This window comes from Bombus bifarius, unplaced genomic scaffold (assembly GCF_011952205.1).
Source record: "Bombus bifarius isolate JDL3187 unplaced genomic scaffold, Bbif_JDL3187 scf7180000007977, whole genome shotgun sequence".
Lineage (NCBI taxonomy): Eukaryota > Metazoa > Arthropoda > Insecta > Hymenoptera > Apidae > Bombus > Bombus bifarius.
In genome coordinates this window covers 5,435,725-5,459,471 of record NW_022884362.1, presented here as the reverse complement: position 1 = coordinate 5,459,471, position 23,747 = coordinate 5,435,725, and the positions used below count along the sequence as shown (strand labels likewise).

Genomic DNA, 23,747 nt, shown 5'->3' with positions numbered 1-23,747 from the left:
TGCACTGGTTCTTCCGACTCCCATTTTTAATTTTACTAGCTAACTTGAATTGGTCCAACTTAATTCGATTGGAATATAATTCTCTGATCGACATAAATAGAATTCGTCGATTCGGTTTCTATTCGCTAAGAGATAGGGAAACTTGCAATCATCCTGTGTATGCGTCTGTATCAATCCTCCGCGAGATGAAGATAGAAATAAAGGCGATTGCGTTCGACAAAAACTTTGTCGCGAATAGGTCCCTCGTGAATAAAATGCAATCGACTCTCCTGGACGAGCGTATTGTTTCAGACCAGCGTTCAGCCCAGAGAACAATTCAATCCCGTTCTCTGCAGCCCACTTTTTTCCACGATTTCCTGCGTTACTAAATACCGGCAGCGTGACTATCCGCGTCGAATCGATGAATTCGATCGATTGAATTTCGACAAATATCCATTATGCACCGAAAGCACTATTTCCAAAAGAATAGTGTACCGGTAGCGCTAGAAGCGACGGGAACACGACAAATCGCATTTCCGCCGTTCGTAGTTCTCGATACTTTCACGAACGTAACAATGCAATCACGAACGTAAACAACGATCAACATAAACATTACAATTATCTAGAATCCTGGCAATAGTCTCTTATTGTCTTTTAGTAAAGCTTTAAATTACCCATATTTAACAGTGTAATAAAATTGTTTCCTTATTTATATTTCTATCCCAGAATAAATTTATTCGGAAAAAAGAAATGGAATACCCTACGGAACGAATTAAATATGACAGGGTTAAATGAATTACGTATATTCATTATTGGACACTATTTGAGCAGGTGATCCTTTAATTATTTTGAGCGGTATGCAGCAGCTTCGTGTAATTACATTAAAGTTTACCACCAATTATCGTCGCATTGTTCTACGGGTTCCGTATTATCGGACGTACTACAACGTTTGCAATTAACCGGCTCGTCGTACAATCGGTTTAAAACGATAAACGCGGTGCCATGTCGGTGCGATCTGCGCAACCCCGTCACGCTGTATAAACATGAATTTTATTACAACGGGACAGGGATTCGTCGATAAAAAAAAAAAAAAAAGAAAATGAAAAGCGGTAACAACCGCGTGTCGCTCTTGCTTCATTAGCCAATCGTGCACAATAAGAAATAGCAAGCCCGTAGCCAGGTGACTCACGCTGCGTACCGAGCACGCGAGACCCGATTGCTTTTAAATAGCGATGCATATTATATGCGAGGAAGGTCCACGCTCGCCGACCGATAAATTATAGCCTTCTATATGCTTGCATGTTAAACGCAAGTGAACATTTGTAAGTTGCAAACGAGGAACTTTTTTTCTCCTTTTTTACCTCCTCTTGTTTTTCTTTTTTCACTGTATTCTATTCTAAACAGTTCCGGTATCGAGCTTGCGTGAAACTTTCTTCGCGAATAATTCATCGTGACCATGGTACGGTACTACTTCGCTAACTTGCCACGGGTCACGACCTTATCTGGCCAATTATCGAAACAGGTAAATTTCTAGGGAATCCTGACTATCCTTCTATCCTTCGTCAAACGGAGGTGAACTATAGATACCTGACACATTTGTTTATTTTACATACGTGACATAAGAGGTACACTTCTCGAAGCCGATTCCAAGAACCGATGAGGATAGCAATCACTTAACGAAGTAAAATCCAGTCATTTAACGTGCTATTACCGTCGGTAATGTCACATAATAGGAAAGCAACTTGTAACTTTCGATACACGGCACAAACGAAATTTAAACCGATATAAAGATACATAAATAACACTACCTACTCATTATTATTTCAGAAACGAGTAATGAATCACTATTGTCAAGTGACTAACGTCGACCTCTGAATAACATTGAATTCCCCGAATCGAGTTGATTCTCGTGAACAACATCGGCTGACCGTATCGCTATATACCGCGTAGCGACACTGTCCCTCGAAATCCGACTAATTTCCGAAGTAACACGTTACACCCTCGAAATATCGCGCGCGTTGCACCGTGACGTGTCACCTTGAGACACAGAGAGACCGACTAGTAGAGTGTAGTTGACTCGGAGAAGAGCGCGCACGGTGTTGAACGTGCCGCGAAGAAGAAACACATAAAAGAAAAGGTTCGGAACTGGTTCGGCGAAGTCGAGCGTTCTCGGGTGCGCACGGCGTACACTACGAACAATACGATTTTCTAGGAGGAAACGGTGCAGAAGAAGCGGCCGAGAGGAGGTGGTGGTGTTATACACAGGAGGAGGAGGAGGAGAAGGAGGAGGAAGAGGGAAAAAGAGAAACAGGCACAGAGAGGGTCGCGGAGCACGTGAAAGGCGATTTAAAGGGAAAAAGAAGGAGGTGGCCTTTAAAAAAAACAACGAAGGAACATGGCGAACCGGTCGCAGCCTCCATTCGTCAGCTGGGAGCTCAGCTGCAGCCGGGCGCGGTGACCTCGACGGAGCTTCACGGAAAACCGAGTCAATTTGCAAGCAATAACGGTGTCATACCGCGCGTACTTTTCATCCGTGATTTAACGACCTTTTGTATCTTTGACACACACACGAAAATACTATTACACATTCGTGTTTCTCCACTTTCTTCTTTCTCTCAATTTTTTTTCTTGTTTTCTTTTGTTTTTGTTTTCTTTTTTTGTTATTAAATTTGTTACTTTTAAACAGTACGTATACACACATATCGATAGATCGGCGAGTTGCTTTCGATCGAGTGACCCGTCGACATTCCGCGGAAACACGGTCATCGGTCACTTTACAGGTGATCGACAGTACCCCCGACCGACTGACAGTTCAACGACATTCGTCTTTACCACTGTATGGAAAAACGCGTTTCCCTTTACATACTTTGTGTAAACGCTCTTATCGATATCGATCACGCCTTAAATCCAAGAGATCTCGACTTCAACGAATCGCGAAATCATTCGAAATCATCCACGTTACTTAATTAATCGGATATTCGATTCGACTATGTTTAACAAAGCTTTTATCCATCACTCCCGATTTTGGTCTACACTTAAGAGAGATGTATAGAAACATGTATGATTTTATCCTTAACTAAACATGTCCATGATATAAACAGTTAAGAATTTTCAGTTCACTCACAATTTGTATAACGAACGTAAGATCCACTAACGTGTCTGTTTACTAAGCGCCGTAAGTCGTTCATCACGTTCGATCTTAATATACACTTGAACAAAAAATGTACAGAAACATAATATATAATTCCATTTATAATGTATAACATCGAACTGACAAGATACTCGTCACGAACGTATATCAGATATACCGATTTAACCGATTTGACAACTGATTTCCAATTCACTCACAATCTATATATTAAAGTTCAAATCGATGAAACAATCGGAAGAAATAAAAGGCTCTCGCGGACTGTTACAATTAAAGGTGAAAGAGGTTACAAGATAGGGATCGGAGCACCTCTCGGTATCGTAAGAAAACTTCACGTATTTACACGAAACGAGACTCCTGAAGAGCTATCGCGATGGCTACACATAATTTGAACGTGAAACGAAGGCGAAGGAAAGGAATTACAGTTTTTAAAAGAAAGACGGTGAACCGGTCGGTGCGTCCGTTCATCAGCTGAGAGCCCAGCTGAACCCAGCGGCCGCTGTAACCTCAACCTTTCTAATAGGCTGTATCGCATGAAAAACGATTAACCCTCGATGTCCGCGAGTCCTCTAAATACAGATTAAGCTAAAATACCTGTCATTCGAGTTTCATCTACGGGCGAACGACGGAATGCACGAAAACACTGGATTTTCAGAGATAAAACTTTTTGAAAGCCCACTCACAATGGAATCTTCCAGTAGACTAGCCGAGCCGGCAAGCCGTTCTCTTTTGCGTGCTCACCCACCGTTTCACGCACTGTCTCACGTTTTACACCGTTAATCCTTCTTTCGTGAACCGTTTCGACTTTTAAAACAGCGGAAGGCTCGATGATAAGGTTTAGCCCTCGTTTCGATCAGTTATAAAGTGCTTATTTGCAGCAGAAACGCGGCGGTATGCATACCGCTGACAGTTCGAGCTGTCACTTTTTGACGACCGCGTACGTGCCTCCATCTGATGACGCTGCCATTAGACATTGATGCGTTTGAAAGAACCGCGCTCAGATCACCTAGCAACAAGATCAATAGACTAAGTTACAGCAAGTCGAGCAATAACCAATGTATCTATTAATGATTTAATTAATTATTTAACTAAGGGTGGATTAGTGACCGTAGAACTTCGTTTACTTTTTGTATTGCTGTTTTAATCGAGCACTTCCCACGGTGTTGAATAACGATCAATTAAAATATTTCATTCGATTGATTGATTAATTTTTAATCTTCAAGAGTCGCAATTGATAATTATGTACTTATCCTGATCGGTAATTCCAACTGTACTTCGAATGAAGTAAACTCTAATCATTAATTGTGACTGATAATCAGCCACTTATAATTGTAGTCATCAATAATTGTAATCGTTGATCGTTAACTGCTACAATATAGCACAGCACTGACTTCCAGTACTGTTCTAAAACTTATACCTGACGTTCAAGGGTTCAAAGGTACAAAGTTCCATATCTTTTTAAAACTGAAGAATTATAATGAGGTAGAGTAACTGTACAATTGCTCGATTTTCATTTATGGATTTATTATAACAATCTCGTTCCGCTAGTACAAAAAACCGGACGTTCCCGCAATCATTTACAAGATATAACATTTTATACAAACATTTGTGTTCTAGAATGTTTACGCGATTTTTTTCTTATTTTGTACTTAACTCTCCTATCACTTTGTTCCAATACCTTTGTTCAGTGGTTCATATCACAATTGTCTCATATTCTTAAGATGGGAGTACAAACTGCTCACAATACTCAAGAAATATTCGCAATATCAATCGTGAGTGTACCATTTTCTTCACGGTACACAATTACACCTCACACATACCACGTATTTTCATTTTTTAAATTGCGAGAAAAATCTTCAACAAGTAAGATCGAACTAACCTTACGTAACAATGATAAAACGAAACCCAATTAATAACAAATAACAAATAACGTCACGAATATTTTGAACAATGTAAGAAAAATAAAGTATTTAAACATAAGTATTCAGGAAGATATGTAGTTCCCATAAACGCTGTAAAATGTAAATTCTAAGCGAAGTACACAAACATTCGATGACGCGTGATAAAACGGCGTTACATTCCTTTTATGAGTAACGTGCCTTCTAAATGTTTTTCTGATAAAAATATACAATGCATAAATCTAACTTCTTCCTCCGAATATCACTCTGTGATACAAAGTGAGTAACAACAGAATGCTTTCTATTACAACAGTACAATAATTTGTATATACTATCGCTTCAAAGGTATAACAAAAATATATATAAGACCTTTGAACGTGGAAGATCAGAAACGTGAATGGTGACAATATTAACATAGGGAATGTGACTGTACATGATTGTTAAAATTATTCTATACTCTGAACAATTTGTTTAACTAGAGATCCGGTGCAAATCACTTACGCCACTAACAAAAAACTTACGCCAGCGAACTTGAAACTTTTAGCTAGTACTAATCTAATCTTTTCTGAAGTCTTTGTGCAATTGCAGCAATCAATGCAGCACCCTTTCCGCTTCCGTCCTCGGCATGGATCATCTCGAACTATATATACACGATTAATCAATTAATTTCGTGGACCAAAATAAAACAATAAAAAATATTATATGAAAGCATACTTTATGTTCAGGAGCTAACAGTGGAATGTATCGTTTTATCCATGTCTCTAGTCTAGGATGATGTTTGTAAAGAGATCCATCTACAGCAATTGTGACGCTCTTCTTATCGATTCGTTTTAACAAGACTGCTAGGCCTAAAGAAATAAATTTGGTTAACAAAGTAATATTATTTAGTACTACTAGTTCTATTACATACTTCAACTTACATATCGAAACGAGAAGAGCTGCACGATTAGATACCACTTCGCAAACGTATTGTACTATTTTCACGTCCTCTTCGTCCGGATCGATACCAAACTTCATTAAAATGTTCCTCGTACTGCAATCATCGCCGTCCACAGAATCTCTACATTTTAATATTTACGTATAGTATTGGAAATTTATAGAATAAAGATATGCTATAAAGTTTTTTAATTGAAAACAACATACTGTTCGATATCAGATACTAAATCGCTTGTGAGATTGCCTGGGACTAAAAGGGATCCAGGCGTGTGATCCCCTATAAATAGAAGGCCTTCTTTGGTCAACTTTGCGAGCACTACCCGCACAATCTCGCCTAAGTATTTTCCACTAATATACTTCTCGAATCTGATAATTTAAAAAATCGTAATGTAGTAAATTTACCAGAAGTAGAGCTTTTATGTTCCACATTTTTCAAGGGAATTGATACTCACGTAAATGAATTTACAATAAGCGAATTCGCATCATTTTCACGATCGTAATCTGTTTTAATGAAGTCCAGCACACCATTATCTCCAAATGCACCCCATTCAATGTCGATAATAACCTGCAATAACCATGAGCAACTTAATATTCAAGGACAGATGTTTGCCCTATATCGAAACAAAATATTTAAAAAAAGTACTTCGCGTTCTCCGTGTCTCTCAGTTTCCCAATGTTCGACTCTGTCAGCTCGTTCAAGATAACAGGCATTGCTACCGGTGCCTAGTATAAGTCCAATTGCAGTATTATGATCCAACGTTGATCCTTGCACCAATGTTCCTGTAGTGTCGTTCAGAATCGCCACGACTTTCACTTTAGTGTCTCCTCGACGATCCAAAGCTTCGTGAAGTAATTTCACGGCATCTTCGTTAACAACGTCGGGACAATTGAAGGTTTTAGTCCAAGTCACCAGTACTCCAATATCCAACGAATGTTGAATTATCGGGAAGGAGAACGTAAATCCTGAAATGTATACTCAAATGTATACTCGATGCATATATTCATGTTGTATATTAATCATCCCGTTTGGAGAATTATTGATCACGTATGAGATCAGGACAATCTAATCGACAACAAGTATCACCCACTTAGATTCGTAAAATCAATGTAAGACACAATACTTAAGAGCTGATAGCAAGAAGTGCTTGAAAACATTCAAGATTGACACTCTCAGATAGAATTTTTGCTCGAACTCGAAACAATTGCAATTATCCTGGAATTACAAAAAGTTATTTCTGAGAAACTACGGACCACAGACAGAGCAATTAAAAACCACACACGTGATTCTCCCGATGTCTCAAACGTGATGTATATTGATTCCAATTTACCAAGAGGAAGCTCTACATCCTGAAGACCCTGTGAAATGACGAAATCACTGACGCATTCTGCTAGGTAATCAAACAGACGAATCCCCGAGCCTACTCTCAAATCAGAGCTAATGTGATATTTCTTCACTTCTTCGCGTATAGGTGTACCATGAAGCAATTCTAAAAGAAGCACTCGGAAATTCGTGCCTCCAAGATCCAGCGCCAAATACAAGCCCTCCTCTGAAAATATTTTGCATTGATCTTTCAACATTGTGATTAACTAGACAAAACTAACAAAGTTAGAAGCTACAATTGTTCCGCTCGTATTATTAGATTACAACATATATGCACCAGATATCGTAATAACTATTGTATAATCGCATAAAATTCCTGCCGATCACATAGCGGAAAATAATACTTATCAAATTGGGGAAAAATCTTATCAAAGATTTGAATTATAGGAACCTGTGCCATCGAGTAGTTCCGGGACATAGGTATTCTCCATCTGCAGTGACGACGGCTGCTGGTGAATTCCTTTATTCATTTCCGACACAAAAACATCCTGGATCTTCCTTACAGTGGCAGCCGAAAACCGTAGCTGTGCCAGTCGTGTTTCGATCTATAAATAAAATCCTTTAAGCCATCGTTATATGATCCGTGTGATAGTAATTGAAATTGTTTGATCGGGACAATATCGTCGGGAAATTTTCCGCGAGTTATAAATCTTAATAATCCTTTGATAAAGATTATGAGGAATTTTCGTATTTACCTTGCTCTCTGTTACGTGATCTATAATGGGATTCTAATAGACACGCCAGAGGTAGAATTTACGTTCATACTAATCAGATGGCAAATCGCGATGATAAAGTGGTTAAATTTTGCGACAATAGAGCATTTGCTACTTGACGGAAGTTCTAATCGAACAATAGGATACTTAACACATGCGATAAAATAGTCTTTACGTTCGAGTTTATGTAAGAAATGTAGTGCTATCGCAACAAATGAACGCTATTTGTACATTGTATATCTCCGTTGGGTATTTTCGCCTGTACATTGTACACGGATCAAATCTACAAATTTTTAATACCTCATCTCGATTATTTTCTATTTCGGAGTTCAACATACGTATGCAAGTAGAATATCGAAAGCAGACTTCTCATAACCAGGATAATACTAATATTTCACTTCCTCAAAGGCAAACCGGTTGCATTCACGCAAACATCACTACCAAGGCAGAACGTACAAATTCTGAAAATCGATAATAAACCGACGAGTGAAAGACAAGAAAATGTCTTGATCAATTGTCAATGCCATCTTGTTGTGGAAATTACGAGCTCGTCGCTAGGAAAGAAAATATATCCGCGTACTGTTCTATATTCGTACGTAAACAATCTCCGGTAATGCACGAGACAAAAGGTATTAAGCGACATGACAGTTTAAGTGGAAAGAAATTTATTGCTTGTTTCATGGATAGAATTGTCAACGCGATATACAGTGATAGCGGTAGATGAAATTATTACCATGTCTTGTTCTCGTGACGCTTATCCGCTTTATATCGATTCGAAAAAGATCAAGGAAGAAACTCAAGTCATGGAGAAATAAGAATAAACAGAAATTAACCATGACATTGCTGGGTCTACTTTAATCAAATACAAAAAGAGCGTGTGGGTAACTTGTTTCCAGTTGCGTAACATTCTCTATGAAAACATTTATCGTACGAGCCCACACGAACGTTTGCATTGTCGATTGTTACGAAATTCTATTCAATTAAAGAAAACATGAAAGCTTTGTTATTTTTTGATTTCCAACCGATTGTTACAGCGGATCAATAGAACTATTAATTATTCTCGTTCTATCCGTTTTATCATAGCATGAAGCAACGTATCTTCGTCGATAACTTATTTGAAAATCTTGAACTCTTTGTAGTAAAAATTCCCTATGATAACCCTATGCCCCAACTCATGATAAGTAAATGATTTACGACTGGTTTGAGGCTAAACGAATGATAACTGGTCGAATTCAGTTTAAACCATCTTAATTGTAGTATCTTATAGAAAAATATTAATCACCTCGTATATCGGTAATTGCACATTTTGCGCTGAATTCCTTGATTATCGAGCTACAAGATATTTGCTTCACAGAAGAAAAATTCCCTTGAATTCTCGTTAAGACACAGCACGCATATTGTCACGAATTAAACGGTTTCTATATAAACGACAAACGGTTACGTAAGTAATCATACACGTTCAAGAAAAGTGCATATACCAGACGGAATAAATTACTCTTAGTGGCCATTGCTACAGAGATCGACGGGAACAAAAGTGAAAGTATGTGTGCAGGATCGATCGGTGCCAGTAAACTCTTAACGAGAATGTCGTAAGGTTAAGGACTCGGTGTTCGCCATTTCTTACATCGGAAATGATTCAATCTAGTTGACATTGATCGGTCAGATATCGATCAATTATGCAAGAAGCGTATAGACTAGCTGGGAAAAAAACATATAAATACATAGATACAACGTCGGAGCACGGATGTTTTTTAGCGATCCGATGACGTATCGCTCGACAAATTCTTGAAATAGCAGGGCGCGATCAAATAACATTCGTAAGCAGTAAGTATGATGGATGTTTGAATCCATGATTTTCATAACTTTGTCTTGTTTCTTTCAATGACATCCTTATCGAGCACCCGCTCGATTACGACAGAACTACGAGTTTCCTCTGATTCGTGTAAGTCCAAAAGATAAAAGTTCAAGACAGACAAAAAATCTTCTAAATAACAACGTGGAGCGTAAAATGCAAACGCATTATATCTACTCACTTTATGTCTCTTTACATCGTCCGAAAGTACCAACGGCGCTACTTGTATCGCCTCGTTAAGAGCATGTTCCGTAGGGACGACCATGTTTGCAAGCTTTTATTTATCTGGAAAATAAGAAATTCATCAGCCAATATAGAATATTTATGGAACTTGACTAGTGAAACACGAAAAGAACGAACAACGCATAATAAGAGTTCTGGTACAATCTTTGGTCTAATGTACAACAAACTTTAGGAGATCAGTGACAATAGAGCGATTAGAAAAAAAATAAAAGTAAAAAGCACATATCCCGCGCTCACCTGACTGTCACAAACGTTATCTTTAGATAGAAGCTTCTTGAATGAGAGAGGCGATGCTACAACGTGAATGAATTTTCCGTGACGGCTGACAAGGTAGGTGTGCGCGACGAAACGAATTGTCGCGTGGTTCTTCACGAGCACGAGAGACTTTCTGATGTCGAGTTAAAGAGATCACTTCGTTTACTATTACGCTTATTTATTTTCCCTACTTCCACTCTTTTCCTTGACTTTCGGCTAGATGATAACACGAGAGAGTTGCTGTTAAACGAAAAGTTGAAAGTCCATGATGTTTTATAACATTTGATAACACCGTAATCGAGTCACGTGAATTATAACATCGCGTTCTCAAGAAACAGCAATCAGACGTTACGTTTAGCATTTCCTTTGCACTAATCCGCTATTAACTATGACGCAAAATAACGATTAATTCTACACCGTTCGATTACATTGCTTAAATTAATTAATACCGGATATAATGATAATTCTACAAGCCAAATAAATGAGGCACAGCATAAGTTTTTTGGATGTGAAAACGGCGATTCATCTATTTGGCAAGCCTGAAGAGAATTTAACAAACAATCATATATCGTGCACCTGCAACTACATCGAACACAATGGGAAGGAAAAGACCATTTTATCTAAAACTTATAGGAAGACATAATTGCTTGACCGATATCATTACCAGACAGGCACTCTTTGCTCTACAGGTCATCAATCGTCGTACCATTATCTCGTCACTAATTGATAAAAAGAAAATATACGGTTGCTTAATGTAACTCGTACGAACATTCCTTCTGACAATTTCGCGATAGCCATGATACATTGGCTAAAATATATTGCTCATACAGACAGTCTTATCGACCAAATAGAAAACCTTAATGATAATGAGGAGTCAATCATGTGAACTCGTAAATATATTGCAACAGTGGCAAACAAGTGATAATACTGATCACAAAATTTAAAGGAGATCCATCAAGGAAAAGAAATTCACCGTTCACTAATCACACCCTGTCGAGGTTGCGACATTCTTCAAATTCGATGCGAAAGAAGTACAACGTACAGAATCACTCGCCGCAATTTACGGACGCGATTCTTTATCCGAACTTCTTGTGTGTTAGATGTCTCTGTAGATGCATGTCGTCGGTACACAATAAACACACGCGTATGCGAGAATCAGAATACACGCGTCGCGCTTGCGCGAACTTACATATTACAAGTGCATGCAGTCTTATGCATAAACTGACCATTTGAATCGATCGAGTAGTTCAGCAAACTTAAAAACTTAATTGAATTTTAAAATATTATCTGCTCCGTTATCGAGTTGTTTAAATACTGAAATGAAATGGAGAATATTCATCTCTCGAGAAATAAAGCGTTCGGTGCATTAAAAAAGAAGATAAATTCCAGTTTTGACGTCGATATTAAGGGCATAAAAGTTGAAGAACCTGTTCGGTGAGCAAGATTGTTCGAGCTACATGTCGTGTTCCTCCCATATCAATGACATACATATTTCTTTTATTATCTCTTTACCCGTTTCTTAGTTACTTCCCCTCCACGACTTCTCCCTGATATTTCCTTTGTTAATGTTAATTAATTTGCAATTATTTATGGGCAGATAAGAAGAAATCGAACGCAAAAGAATGAAATGAAAGAAAAGACGCTGACTAACTTCCAAATCAACAGTCCACAAGTAAAAAGAAAAGAGACGCAAGAAAAAACGTACTTATAAAGTACGAACGATAGAATTGCTATGTACTCGTCGTAAATTGTAGCTAAACGTTAGAATCCGCGCTGTAACCGTATAGAAGCAAGCTCGATTACTGTGTTCTTAGCTTCGAACCGCAACGATCTCTGTCTGATGAGTCGGTTAATTTGATCGATGATCATTTAAGTTGGTCAATTCACGATAGATTTTTCACGGTCGATTACCAATGGGAGAAGAAATCGTGAAATGTCACCAGAACGTTCTTCGAGACAGCAAAGTCGCTTCTGAACGAAGCTCCATTAAAATCAATTGGAAGGTGCAAAGCATCAACCAGGATAATTTAGCCACTTGACTTGACGTGATGATTCTAATCCATAGTGCAATACGCACACTCGTCACAGGGACCATGTCAATCGTCACAGCACCTTCTTCTGCGAATGATAGTCCCATTGAGAAATACGAACTCCGTTAAGCAGTTCTTCACCTATCGCGATTAAAGATCTCCACTGTACCTTTTTTTTCGTTTATCGTTAATTTATCGTTAATTTATCGTTACCACGTTCGATTTATCAGATTAACGAATATGACGTAAATAGAATGACAAGAGAGTTCGACGTACGAACAGCGTGCAAAACGTACGTTGAGCGCAGTGTTTATTCAATCAACTTGTTGTAAAATTGAACTCATGAGCAGCTTTTGACGAAACGCACTTTACATTCACGATAACAGACTGCCCTTTCGTTAAGAGCATGCCCAGTTATTATGTATGATCTTTACCGCTTGAATTATAGAGCTTCCGTGAATTACGGGACCATTATCACCAAGGTCTCGAATAAATCTTAATCGAATAGAATTCCCTTGATAATGCAGCGGCTCGTTTTACGTTTCGAAATATTGGATTTCTTGTTCTCTTTCTTTTTCCAAAAACTTAAGCAAAGTACCTGGCGACGAATCTAAACCTCGAAATTGTTTGTCTGCTATTAAAGAAGAAAAAGTCGTTATCTATTGTAGCGATACCGTATCGTAGTAATACGCAAGTAATAGATGAAATAATTAATGTATTAAAATTTTCCAATTAGACGACAAATTCGTGATAATATCTTATGGTTTACGCCATCGACGCGTTATTTTTAGATGCATTTTAGCTATTGGTGAAATCACTAAGTCCGAAACACGTTCATAAACACGTGTTGCTTAAATAGCTGTCAATATTTCGTGTTGATTGGTCGCGTTTATGCGCCAAGGAAAATGTGACAGTGACGACTATTTAGATATATATAATACATTCAGAATATCACGGCGAAGATAGAGTACATGACTTTAATTTCAAAAGGTATTAAAAATCATGCGATAAGCTCGTATGTCTCTCGACACATTGTATTTTACAAAATTAGTTTCATCGATAACGATCGGACCAGAAGATAAGATATTTATCAGAAATAGTCGATGTTTGACAAACTGTAATACCCGCAACATAATACATGAATCGTCAATGACAAAGTCTAATAAAGTGCAAAAAAAATGCAGCGTGAATATGTACGAGATGTGACGATGATAACGTTTGAATTCATTTGAAACATTTGAACAGTTCGACGAGCGTAAAGTTAAAACTGTACTCGAGTAAAATCATAGGAATACGTTAAAGTACGATGACAACACCTGCAGTGTAACATTTCAAGGACCCACGTGGTCTCGTCAACAAAGTAAACACTAGAAATAGATGCCTTCACATTGAATTTCTCATGCCGCGACAACGACATCAACGTTTGAAACCGGTTAGAGAAATAATAAGTCTGCGTTAATCCAGGACTCGGAAGCAATACATGATATTACGATGACATTGACGCCGTTTGAACAAATCAAACATACTCCTGTTGTCAAGGATCAACGAGCCTGATGGTGTTGACTAGCGCGTGCGCTCCGTTCTAGGAAAACGAAATACAAACTCACCCTAATACTTTCTACGTATGACTGTCGACTCGCGCGATTGCTCCAGCTTCTTGATCCTTTTCTATCCTTCGCTGGCTCCAGTTACCGGTCAGTGACTGTAAGCTTCTCGAGACGTGACAGAGCTCACTCACACGTACAAGCACGTGGGTGGGATACCGTGAAATGTACTCCGCCTCAGAGTAGCAACTAGTCGAGCCTCCAGATCGTCGCTTTCCCCACTGCTCGAACTTTAAAACCATATCGGCGCGTATTGCGTGCGCGCGCCTTCGTGCCCATACACGCGCTTACGCGTTTCATACACGCGACCACTACATCTGTCCTACGCTTGTCTCTTTTCGTGCACAGTCTTAACTCGTGACAGTCTCTCTGATGTATCGCGTGAATGCGGATACACACACGCGTTCTAGGATATCGCACGCATTGAGACCACGTGATATTGTACTCGCGATACAAAACCATGTAACACGCGCATAAACGTAAAGATTTCTCCAGCGTCGCGCAACTGATACCTCTCGCCTTTTTCCCACAAACTTTTCGGTAGATCCATCGATTCTCAATTCCTTCGATAGTCTCGTGATGAACTCGGTAAAAGATGAGAGGAATCGAGACTACGTAAAATATATATATATATATAACTACTATACATAACAATAAGAATTTATTTAACGTAAATGTGATAAAGGTATAAAAGTTTAGAACAGCACGTTCCCAATGCCCTTACAGGTTCGCATTATGTCGGTTGAATGGAGTTTGAACATAGCTACAATAAAATAACATCCGTCTCCTAAGCTACATAGGCTGAATGGAGTTTGATTAAAGTGGTCAGTGTGTTTAAATTTAGATCGTTACAATTGCTCGACCCTCGTGGTTTCGTAATGTGCAGTACCATTCTATAGACAAGCAACTTGCACTTCGAAATGATAATTAATAAAACCACGATATTAAGACTCCAGTATATTCAGACTTGACTTTGAAAACCTGATGAGAACGTGCAAAGGAACGGTAATAACTCCATTTCTGAAGTTAAACTTTACGACATTGATGAAGTAGATAAACGCGCACGTGAGGTTTTTCATGTAAGCTTAATGACTGATACCAAACGAGATTAACTCAAGTGAAAAAGATATATAAACTTATGTCTCTATTTTCATTTATTCGTTGCCATAAAATTAAAACACGTGAGATACTTTGCTTTGTACTTTTAACTAGCATTACGTTTATAAAAATAATAAGATAAAATATAAAAATGATAAATATAACAAATTCATACTATTCCGGTAACAGATCATCCCCGAGTTCTTCATCACCAAAATCATCATCTCTTTTTCCGGCAGACGTCATAGGACGAACAGGTAACGGGCCAATGAGATCAACATAAGGAGTACCTACAGAAAATACTTTACATGCACTTGTAACACCTCTTTGTGTAGTATTTCCTTTTAAATTGTTTAAATGGTCGATAATAAACAATAGGATGCCGTACAAGTTTGGGATTCATTATTGTATACAAGGATCAAAAATAGGCTGTTCAAAATAGCTAGACTCATCTATCATCTATTCAATCCATTAGCGTAGTCCAACTATCGTCGGTAAATCATCCTTGTTAATGTTCATTTCAAATAAAGCTACGTATTCCCGACACTTTGATAACTGTACTAAGCATTCGTATATCTACTATTTTGCAAATTATACCGATCATAAAATTTATTATTTTTTTGTAACGATTTCAACGTAAAAGAGTGCATACCTGTTTGATCAGTGACATCGTTTGCCACGTCCGTAATATTTTCAGTTGCAGAAACTCGATTAGGTCGCGTGATACCAGCGCTACTTAAACCTTGATTTTCTCTTCTATTAAATGTGGGACTTGACCTGTGGTCTGATAATACGCTCATTCCAGAACCAGTTCGTGATGATGTCCCACTATTACTCCTTCTTGAGCCTATATATAGGTATTAAATATAGTAATAATACCATGTTTCATACAGTCAAAGATATACACTACCTGTACCTGGTCTTGCTGATCCTTGTCTATCCTTCAATTCTTTCGCTTTCTCGGCGCGTTTTAATTCTGTTGCATATAATTGTGCTTCTTTTAAGCCGAGATCACTACATAAACGAACCAAAAATTTCAAGCATTCAATATTCTCAGGAAACTTATTATGAATATCTTGATACTCCAAAACAGCTTTGTGAAATTGACCAATTCGTCTTAAACATGCAGCGACAAGTAATCGCCATCTTGGCTCATCAGGAGCAAGTTCTACTGCTTTCTTAAAATAAACTAGCGCTTTCTCGGCAAGTTGCATCGATACGAAATATGATCCAAGCCAATCGATTACCTCAAAATTGGCGGGAAAAAATCTATAAGACTGGACAGATATAAACTTTAATAATAAAATATAGTAGAATGAAATAAAATATGTGTACAGTAAAAAAGTTTACATCGCTATAAAATTGATAGGCTTGTTGTTTATCTCCACCAGTATCATACATTTCACCCACTTTTTGCAAAACTCCAGGATCACATGGTATTATACCAAGTAATTGATTGTACCTAATATAAATTCAAATATTAATTACTCAAATTAAAATCAATTTCAAGATGCATATAAAATCATAATACCATTCTGTTGCTTGGTCTGTATCGTTCATAAGTTGATATAATTGACCAATTTGATATACTGTTTGTGGATCGTGTCTAACAATGTTACGAACTTTCCAAAAACATTCCAATGCTTCTTCGTACATATTTTGCTTTTTATATACTAACCCTATTAAATGAGATTTCATAAAATATTTGATATTTATACTTCCACGTTAGTAGTAATAATTACCTAAATTATAAAGAGCTTGCACGTGACTAGCATCCGTATCTAATGAGCATAAGAGAAGTTCTCTAGCAATATTTAATTCACCCTTTCTGATTGCACAAGCTGATAAATTAACATAAGCTGCTGCATTGTAACTGTCCGCATTTCGAGCAATTTCTCCGCATCTTTCCGCTTGTTCGTAATCTCCTTGCTGAAAGTGATATAAAAATTATTTTATCGATATTTTATTCATAATCAACGAAAACAAATATCATTTCTTACAAGAAAGTAAATAAATGAAAGCATTGTCGCAGCGGAACTATTAGCTTTACTTTCACGATTTTCAAACATTTTTAAGGTATCAATAGCCAATTGCGTTTCTCGATTATGTAAAAATACCATAGCTTTACTTATTTCCAAATCGGCAGCTAATGGTCCATAAGTTGAAGACTTTATAGTATCCACACACCTATAAAAAATTTGATTGTAATTAATACACAAAAAATTTAGCAGTGTTTAATTTAAGTAGTATTTTAATCTTACCAAGCAAAACCAGCTGTGAGTGTATCTTCAATTACAGGTGCAATGAGTTTTGCAGCACAAAGAATAGTTTTCTCCGCTTCCAATTTTAACTCTTTCTCTAACTTAGACAAATCATCATTTTTTAAAATTTCATTCAATATGTTAAAAGCAGCATCATCCTACAAAATAAAATGCAAAAATTTTAAAATAGAACTAGAACAAATATTTTATTGGGAACTAGCAATATATTTACATTGTGCTTAGTGGGTACAATATTATCAATAAACTTAAGATTGCTACATAAAAACATTAGTGCATAAAATCATAATCATTTTTCAAAAATGTGTTTCCCAATATGATTTAAAGCACAAGACTAAATACTTATATAGCTATTGAGTGTGGGCAATGCTCAGAAAAACACTTTGCATAGTGATATTTATAAACGTGCCCAACTCACTGTACTTATATTATATCTGTCCTCCTGATCTATGTTAAGTTGAACCTCTAATAACTCTAAAAATGACCTTTTCATTTTATCCCTATGAGATAATGCAAAATGGCATAAAACAGCATGCAAGCCTGCTTTAAATTCAGCTCTTTCTTTCATGACCCATTCAAAACTATTAGCTGCTTCTTCCAAACGACCCATTTGTACAAATAACATTCCAATGTTATGCATTATTTTTATTCTGCGAATTATTTAGTAAGTTAATATAAAAATGGCAGACATAAAAATTTAATATTAATAGCCCAACAAGTTCTTATAATAACTCTCAATCATCTCATTACCTTAAATCTTTATGAGCTGCTGGAGCTTGATCAAATGCCATTCTGTACATTTTAATTGCTTGAGACAATTGTCCCATTTTGACATATATATTTCCCATATTCACTTTTAATCTGGCACTATTGCTGAACATCCTATTTCTTGTTATAGCTTGGTAAGTTGCTATAGCTTCAGTAAACATATTATTGTTAGTATATTGAGTTGCCAAATTAAAAATGACCTGAAAAATGATAAAACATTAACAGTCTTCAATATTTTTGGTAAAACATATTTCAAAGACAAAATTTAATTCTTACAGCAAATGTTAAATCTACATTATGATTGTCACTAAGCCCAGCTTGTTCTTGTAGTCTAATAAGAGCTCTTTCCCTCGAAGAAGCTTCTTTGGCTCTCTCTAAAGCAACTCTTGTATTGTTTTCATATGATGCTTGTACTGAACTTTCTATTAGTTCCATAATTTTTCTTTCAGCCACTTTTATTTTTTCTTCGGGCCTTTATAAAGTATTAAAATACTGCTCTTCAAAAACTTAATACAATTTAATTTTATTTTATTATCAATCACTATGATCTTACGTGTCTTCCTTTCCACTTTCTAAAGGTGGTGCAGGCCCTCTGGTAGAACTATTCATATTCAATGGATCAAATGGTTGACGATTACTACTAGTATAACCAGCTCCTCTGACTGCAGTCATTGGCCTTAGTCCACTAGTATTAGGACGCACTGGTATACCAGTACCACTTCTGTGAAACTACAAATATTAAATTGCATATTAAAATAATATTATGAAATACAATACAAGATAATATATTCATTTACCCCAGTTGAAGTACCCAAACGCATAGCACTTCCTGGTACTTTTGGTGTAAACTGCATAATTAAAAAGTCAAAATATTTTATTATTCAGTCCAACTATTCTGTTTTATTGTACATGTATTCATTATCACTTACAATTGGTCTTTTTGCATAACTTGTATGCAGTGTCTCTTGAATTAATTCATCTTGTTCAAGATCTTTGATACTATATATTGATGGATAATCATTATATCCATCATAAATATCATCATCAATTTGTACATTAGACATTGTGAATATTTTTGTAAATTATATTTTTTAATCGTATTTTACTCTTCTACAAAGCAAATTTATGAAAGTGTATTTTAGGCAAAATAGTTGAATAGATTTATTAATTCTCACAATACAATTAATATTTTGATCATTTTTATCATTTTTTCTTTATAAAAAGTACTTTGAAAAAGGAACAATAAGTGTCATAAGAGACGCTATAATTGATTCATGCCTGATTCATGCGCTGCAGTACAAACAAACCTTATCTAGTTACATCTATGTTGGAAATGTCAATAGATTTAGGTTGCTCTTATATTATTATAGATTATAGTTTTATTGTAATTAATTGAGTAAACATGACTTTTAATAACAATGATCATTGATAGATATCAGGTTGTACGGTTTTTCTTGTAAATAAAAATAGACTGCACTGTAATTACATTCAATTGCATTCTGCAACGGTACCTAACATTTATTGGTTGGCAATGTAGGCCTTCATACACTTTTTGGACGACAGATCTATAAAACCATGAACGTAATGAAGTTTCATATAAGCTTTACGTAAAAAGAATATTTTAACAGCGTATAACATTTTTTATAAAAGAAGCCAAGTCTTGCAATATAGTTGATTTACAAGTATTAAATCTAATAACTTTATCTTGGCAATTTGACAGTACGTTCTGTATTTGTTTCCCAAAAAGGTGGGGTTGCTTTATGCAGAGTGCCAAATAACCTGTTTTGTTCATCCAATAATGTTGATAAATAGCCAAATTTGACATGTGTTACATGATAACAGATAAGTTTCAATTCTTGAAATCATGTGGAAATATTTTAATCGTTGACTCGAATACAATACAGTTCGAGGCTGTATCAGTAATGTGATTTCGAAAAGTAATTTTAAGAAATTTTAAGAAAATGACAACTGAGCAAAGTGCGCACGATCATTCCCTTGCAATTAGACAAGAAATACAACGTTTCGAAAGTGTTCATCCATCAATTTACGCTATTTATGATTTAATAGATCTGATATCTGATACACACATTGCAAAACAAATCCGCGAACATGTTGTTGCAATTGAAGGTATGATACTTATTGCGAAAAAAAGTAATATATATATATTTTTTATTTTAATATTTATAAATATATTTTGTATATAAGAATAAGCAAGTTATTATTTTTTTTAATTACTATGAATTAAAATCTTTTGTTAATAGATTCATTTGTCAATAGTCATGAGTGGACATTGGCTAGAGATGTTCCAGAATTACATTTAGGAATTATTGGTTCATCTGACTCAGGGAAATCTGCTTTAGTTCATAGATATTTAACTGGTTCATTTATGCATGAAGAATCTCCAGAAGGTGGTCGCTTTAAAAAGGAAGTCTTTATCAATGATCAGAGTTATCTCTTGCTAATTAGAGATGAGGGTGGTGTACCAGAGTCACAAGTATACAACAATATATTATATATATAATTATCATATAGATGTACATATGTGTATTTATGTATACATATGTTAAAAAACATATTATGCATATTATTGTGATAATATTCTTTACTTAATAACATTTAACACAGGCATCACTTATTTCAGTTTTCTGCTTGGATAGATGCTTTATTACTTGTATTTAGTTTAGAGAGTGAGGAAAGTTTCTCAATAGTTTGCAGTTTTTATAATAGAATGTGTTCATTTCGAAATATGTCAGAAGTACCAAAAATACTAGTAGGAGTTCAAGGTAATACTTACATTTAATAATTATAAAAATATTTCTTGTTACATGAATTTCTTACACATTACAATGTACACTAATGTATTTTGTATTAAATCATGTTTATTACATTATTTAGATTCAATTAATGATTCTAATCCCCGGGTTATAAAGGATGTTAGACCACGAAAATTGGCATGTGACTTGAGGTGTCCTTATTATGAAACATGTGCTATTTATGGTTTGAATGTTGAAAGGGTATTTCAAGATGGTAAATAGTTTAGAACAATTCCCAATGTTGCATGCAAATTTAGTTTCATTACAGAATAGTTTATAATGTAATAGTTTGTTTGTACTAAATTCACAGCATGTATAAATATCATTCATTTTTATTGTATTCTTTCTTACATCATTACTATTATACTGTAGTGACTTTGATAAATATTTTGAGAGTATTCTGAATATTACAGTGTGTCAAAAAATTATACAACATATATCTGCAAAACATTATCGATGTAATGGACAACAAGCAATAGACAATGAAACAAAGTATTCTGTTCCAATGATTGCCAAAAATACACAACTTCTGACCAAAGAAATGGAAGCAACAAATTCGTCAAAATTAAACGTGAGTTATTCTCTTCTTTCAATGTATTGAATTAAAAAATTTGTGTAACAATTTATATTTGTCCAGGTATCTGATAAAGATGAAGATTCTAGTAGATCATTTCATCATAGTTCTACCCAAAATGATTCTGGAATAATGGGTGACAATTTTCATAATGCACAGAATCAACATGGAGATTTTAGATCCTCAATATTAACACCAACCACTATCAGGTTTAATTTTTGTAATATATAATTTTTTTAATTACAGAAAAAAATTTTTTTACTCAAGTTTTATGATATAGGAAATTTAGAAGAAAGTCTAATATATTTACTCCATCAAAAAAGGAAAAATATAACATGGGTGAGATGGGCGTTGGTAGGGAAATACCTGTTAAACAAGGATACTTATTTAAACGCAGTAGTAAATCTTTAAAAGAATGGAAAAAGAAATATGTTACATTATTGGAAGATGGTCGTTTAACTTATCATTCCAGCTTACATGTAATTGTATCGTAATTTAATATTTTTATAAACATTGTGCATTATGTTTAAGAGATTTACATATGTTTCCAGGATTATATGAATGATACTAATGGTAAAGAAATATTATTACAATATGTGACTGTAAAAGTGCCTGGAAAAACGCCTAAAGGTTCTAAATCATCCAATGCTCAAGGTGCTTAAATATTTATTTGAATGCTCCTACATTTTATATTGTAAACAAATTGATTTCATTTTATGTGTATCTTAATTTACAGAAGATAGTTTTGAATTTTCTATCATTTCACTAGAAAATAAGACATGGCATTTTGAAGCAAATAATTCTGAAGACAGAGATAGTTGGATTTCTGCTATAGAACAACAGATATTATCGAGTTTACAAAATAGCGATGGTGATAAAAAAAACGAAACTGATGCTTTCAAAATGCATTGTATAAAGAACAAAGTATCAGGAAATGATGCTTGTGTAGATTGTGGTGTACCTAGTAAGTAGTTCACTTCTAAATTTATTAGAGAAGTCTTTTTGATTTTATTCCTTATATTCAATTTATAATCGTATTTTAGATCCGGACTGGGCTAGTTTAAACTTAGGTGTATTAATGTGCATTGAATGCTCAGGAATACACAGAAATTTGGGTTCACACATATCAAAAGTTAGATCCTTAGACTTGGATGATTGGTCGTAAGTGCGATAGCTACTTATTTTATCGTTTCAATTTTTCGATCTGTGTAATAATGAATATAATAATTTTAGCAAAATAATGATTTTATTAATAAATGATTTGTTCTTGAACATATAATTATATAAGTGTATATTATTAGTATTGCATGTGAGCTATGCATGTATATACAGCATAAAATAGCCTTGACATTAATTTTAGCGCAGGTCAGTTAAGTGTAATGTTAGCCCTTGGTAATGATATAGCAAATAATGTTTGGGAATATTGTCTAAATGGGAAACAGAAACCAAATTCAGATTCTCCTAGAGAAGAGAAGGAACAATGGATCAGATGGAAATATGAAGACAAACTCTTTTTACCACCGATTAATCCGAACATTTCTTTAGGGAAACTGCTTATTGATTCGGTTTGCCGGTAAATATTTTTAGACTTTCGGATGAGTTGTATTGTTATAAATTATTGTTGGATGATTTGTTGTATTAAATGTAATGTAGGGGTGATATGAGAGCATTTACATTATGCTTAGCCAGATGTAGTTATGAAGATATCAATATGCCTGTCAGTATGGAAGATTTAAGAACGCCTTTGCATTTGGCTTGTGCTACAGGAAATTTAGCTATGGCACAACTTCTAATATGGGTGTGTATTTACTCTTGACCGATTAAAGTATATATACATATGTTATAAAAATCATATAAGTACTTGTATATTGTTGAATAATTACAGCATAAAGCAAATCCACAAAACTTAGACCACGAAGGGCGTACGTGTATGTCATATGTACGAGCACTCGAAAGAACGCTTGACAATTCATCGGATTCTATGGAAATGCAGAAGCTTCTTGAAGTACTTGAACAAGCTAGTATTTCTGGAGTAGATGATGTAGAAACTTCTCAGTATTAAAATTGTTTATGTTATGTACTTATTGCATGGAAGGTCATGCTTTAATTAATGGCTTAGAGTTGATATAATTTTTATCATTAATAGTACTGATACTCATAAAGACAACCAAAGTAT

At 35.4% G+C, this 23,747-nt stretch overlaps 4 protein-coding genes and 2 long non-coding RNA genes across 11 annotated transcripts in view; 3 read left to right on the top strand and 3 right to left on the bottom strand.

Moving 5' to 3' along the window:
* LOC117204266 (sestrin-1) overlaps positions 1-4,053 on the bottom strand; it is a 152,956-nt gene extending 148,903 nt beyond the window's left edge. Inside the window, exon 1 of one of the 2 annotated variants that reach the window (XM_033441518.1) lies at positions 3,722-4,053. The gene's annotated coding sequence lies outside the window, so the exon portion shown is untranslated. The remainder of the gene's footprint in view (positions 1-3,721) is intronic. The other variant, XM_033441519.1, reaches the window with a different exon arrangement.
* LOC117204293 lies at positions 1,792-3,409 on the top strand. The gene is made up of 2 exons (XR_004487064.1): positions 1,792-2,116; positions 2,192-3,409. It is a non-coding gene; the product is annotated as an uncharacterized LOC117204293 (long non-coding RNA).
* A 577-nt stretch (positions 4,054-4,630) lies between the features above and the next one.
* LOC117204277 (hexokinase type 2-like) lies at positions 4,631-14,200 on the bottom strand. Of its 2 annotated transcripts, none has more exons than XM_033441535.1 (9): positions 14,043-14,200; positions 7,734-7,887; positions 7,290-7,508; positions 6,605-6,924; positions 6,414-6,526; positions 6,169-6,327; positions 5,946-6,085; positions 5,740-5,873; positions 4,631-5,665 (listed from the first exon to the last, which is right to left on the bottom strand). In XM_033441535.1, the coding sequence occupies exons 2-9, from the start codon at positions 7,810-7,812 to the stop codon at positions 5,576-5,578; spliced, it is 1,254 nt and encodes a 417-aa protein (XP_033297426.1). In that variant the 5' UTR covers positions 7,813-7,887; positions 14,043-14,200; the 3' UTR covers positions 4,631-5,575. The 2 variants fall into 2 exon arrangements, with proteins under 2 accessions (XP_033297426.1, XP_033297425.1); XM_033441534.1 differs by lacking the exon at positions 14,043-14,200 and adding an exon at positions 8,038-8,233.
* On the bottom strand, positions 10,089-19,601 carry LOC117204268 (intraflagellar transport protein 88 homolog). Of its 2 annotated transcripts, XM_033441521.1 has the most exons (16): positions 19,492-19,601; positions 19,114-19,294; positions 18,982-19,032; positions 18,738-18,913; positions 18,461-18,656; positions 18,167-18,384; positions 17,835-18,066; positions 17,399-17,556; positions 17,138-17,324; positions 16,880-17,066; positions 16,669-16,816; positions 16,488-16,599; positions 16,054-16,414; positions 15,790-15,984; positions 15,313-15,427; positions 10,089-10,192 (listed from the first exon to the last, which is right to left on the bottom strand). In XM_033441521.1, coding segments are annotated over exons 2-16 (2,472 nt in total). In that variant the 5' UTR covers positions 19,249-19,294; positions 19,492-19,601; the 3' UTR covers positions 10,089-10,191. The 2 variants fall into 2 exon arrangements, with proteins under 2 accessions (XP_033297412.1, XP_033297413.1); XM_033441522.1 differs by lacking the exons at positions 10,089-10,192; positions 19,492-19,601 and adding an exon at positions 14,043-14,602 and having other exon boundaries at positions 19,114-19,248.
* On the top strand, positions 14,691-18,958 carry LOC117204290. 3 transcript variants are annotated; one of them, XR_004487059.1, is made up of 4 exons: positions 14,691-14,863; positions 15,327-15,394; positions 15,835-15,994; positions 18,763-18,958. It is a non-coding gene; the product is annotated as an uncharacterized LOC117204290 (long non-coding RNA). The 3 variants fall into 3 exon arrangements; XR_004487058.1 differs by lacking the exon at positions 14,691-14,863 and adding an exon at positions 14,969-15,118; XR_004487061.1 differs by lacking the exon at positions 14,691-14,863 and adding an exon at positions 14,973-15,044.
* Positions 19,602-19,729: 128 nt separating the features above from the next.
* Positions 19,730-23,651, top strand: LOC117204269 (centaurin-gamma-1A). Its single transcript, XM_033441523.1, has 13 exons — positions 19,730-20,311; positions 20,446-20,678; positions 20,826-20,967; positions 21,080-21,211; positions 21,411-21,568; positions 21,635-21,780; positions 21,852-22,050; positions 22,123-22,225; positions 22,308-22,535; positions 22,615-22,732; positions 22,932-23,144; positions 23,225-23,369; positions 23,457-23,651. Exons 1-13 carry the CDS (start codon positions 20,146-20,148, stop codon positions 23,631-23,633), a joined length of 2,160 nt encoding a protein of 719 aa, XP_033297414.1. The 5' UTR covers positions 19,730-20,145; the 3' UTR covers positions 23,634-23,651.
* Positions 23,652-23,747: the final 96 nt, after the last annotated feature.

Excerpts from the sequence above, each read along its gene's own strand:
- LOC117204277 (XM_033441535.1), bottom strand. The coding sequence starts at position 7,812 with ATGAATAAAGGAATTCACCAGCAGCCGTCGTCACTGCAGATGGAGAAT. Across the intron at positions 6,328-6,413 it reads CTTATTGTAAATTCATTTAC|ATTCGAGAAGTATATTAGTG; the intron begins GTGAGTATCAAT and ends TTAAATTATCAG. Across the intron at positions 5,666-5,739 it reads TGTTAGCTCCTGAACATAAA|TTCGAGATGATCCATGCCGA; the intron begins GTATGCTTTCAT and ends GTGTATATATAG.
- LOC117204269 (XM_033441523.1), top strand. The coding sequence starts at position 20,146 with ATGACAACTGAGCAAAGTGCGCACGATCATTCCCTTGCAATTAGACAA. Across the intron at positions 21,212-21,410 it reads TGAAAGGGTATTTCAAGATG|TGTGTCAAAAAATTATACAA; the intron begins GTAAATAGTTTA and ends TGAATATTACAG. Across the intron at positions 22,226-22,307 it reads TAAATCATCCAATGCTCAAG|AAGATAGTTTTGAATTTTCT; the intron begins GTGCTTAAATAT and ends CTTAATTTACAG.
- LOC117204268 (XM_033441521.1), bottom strand. The coding sequence starts at position 19,248 with ATGTCTAATGTACAAATTGATGATGATATTTATGATGGATATAATGAT. Across the intron at positions 19,033-19,113 it reads GTTATGCAAAAAGACCAATT|TTTACACCAAAAGTACCAGG; the intron begins GTAAGTGATAAT and ends TTAATTATGCAG. Across the intron at positions 18,657-18,737 it reads GAAAGTGGAAAGGAAGACAC|GCCCGAAGAAAAAATAAAAG; the intron begins GTAAGATCATAG and ends TACTTTATAAAG.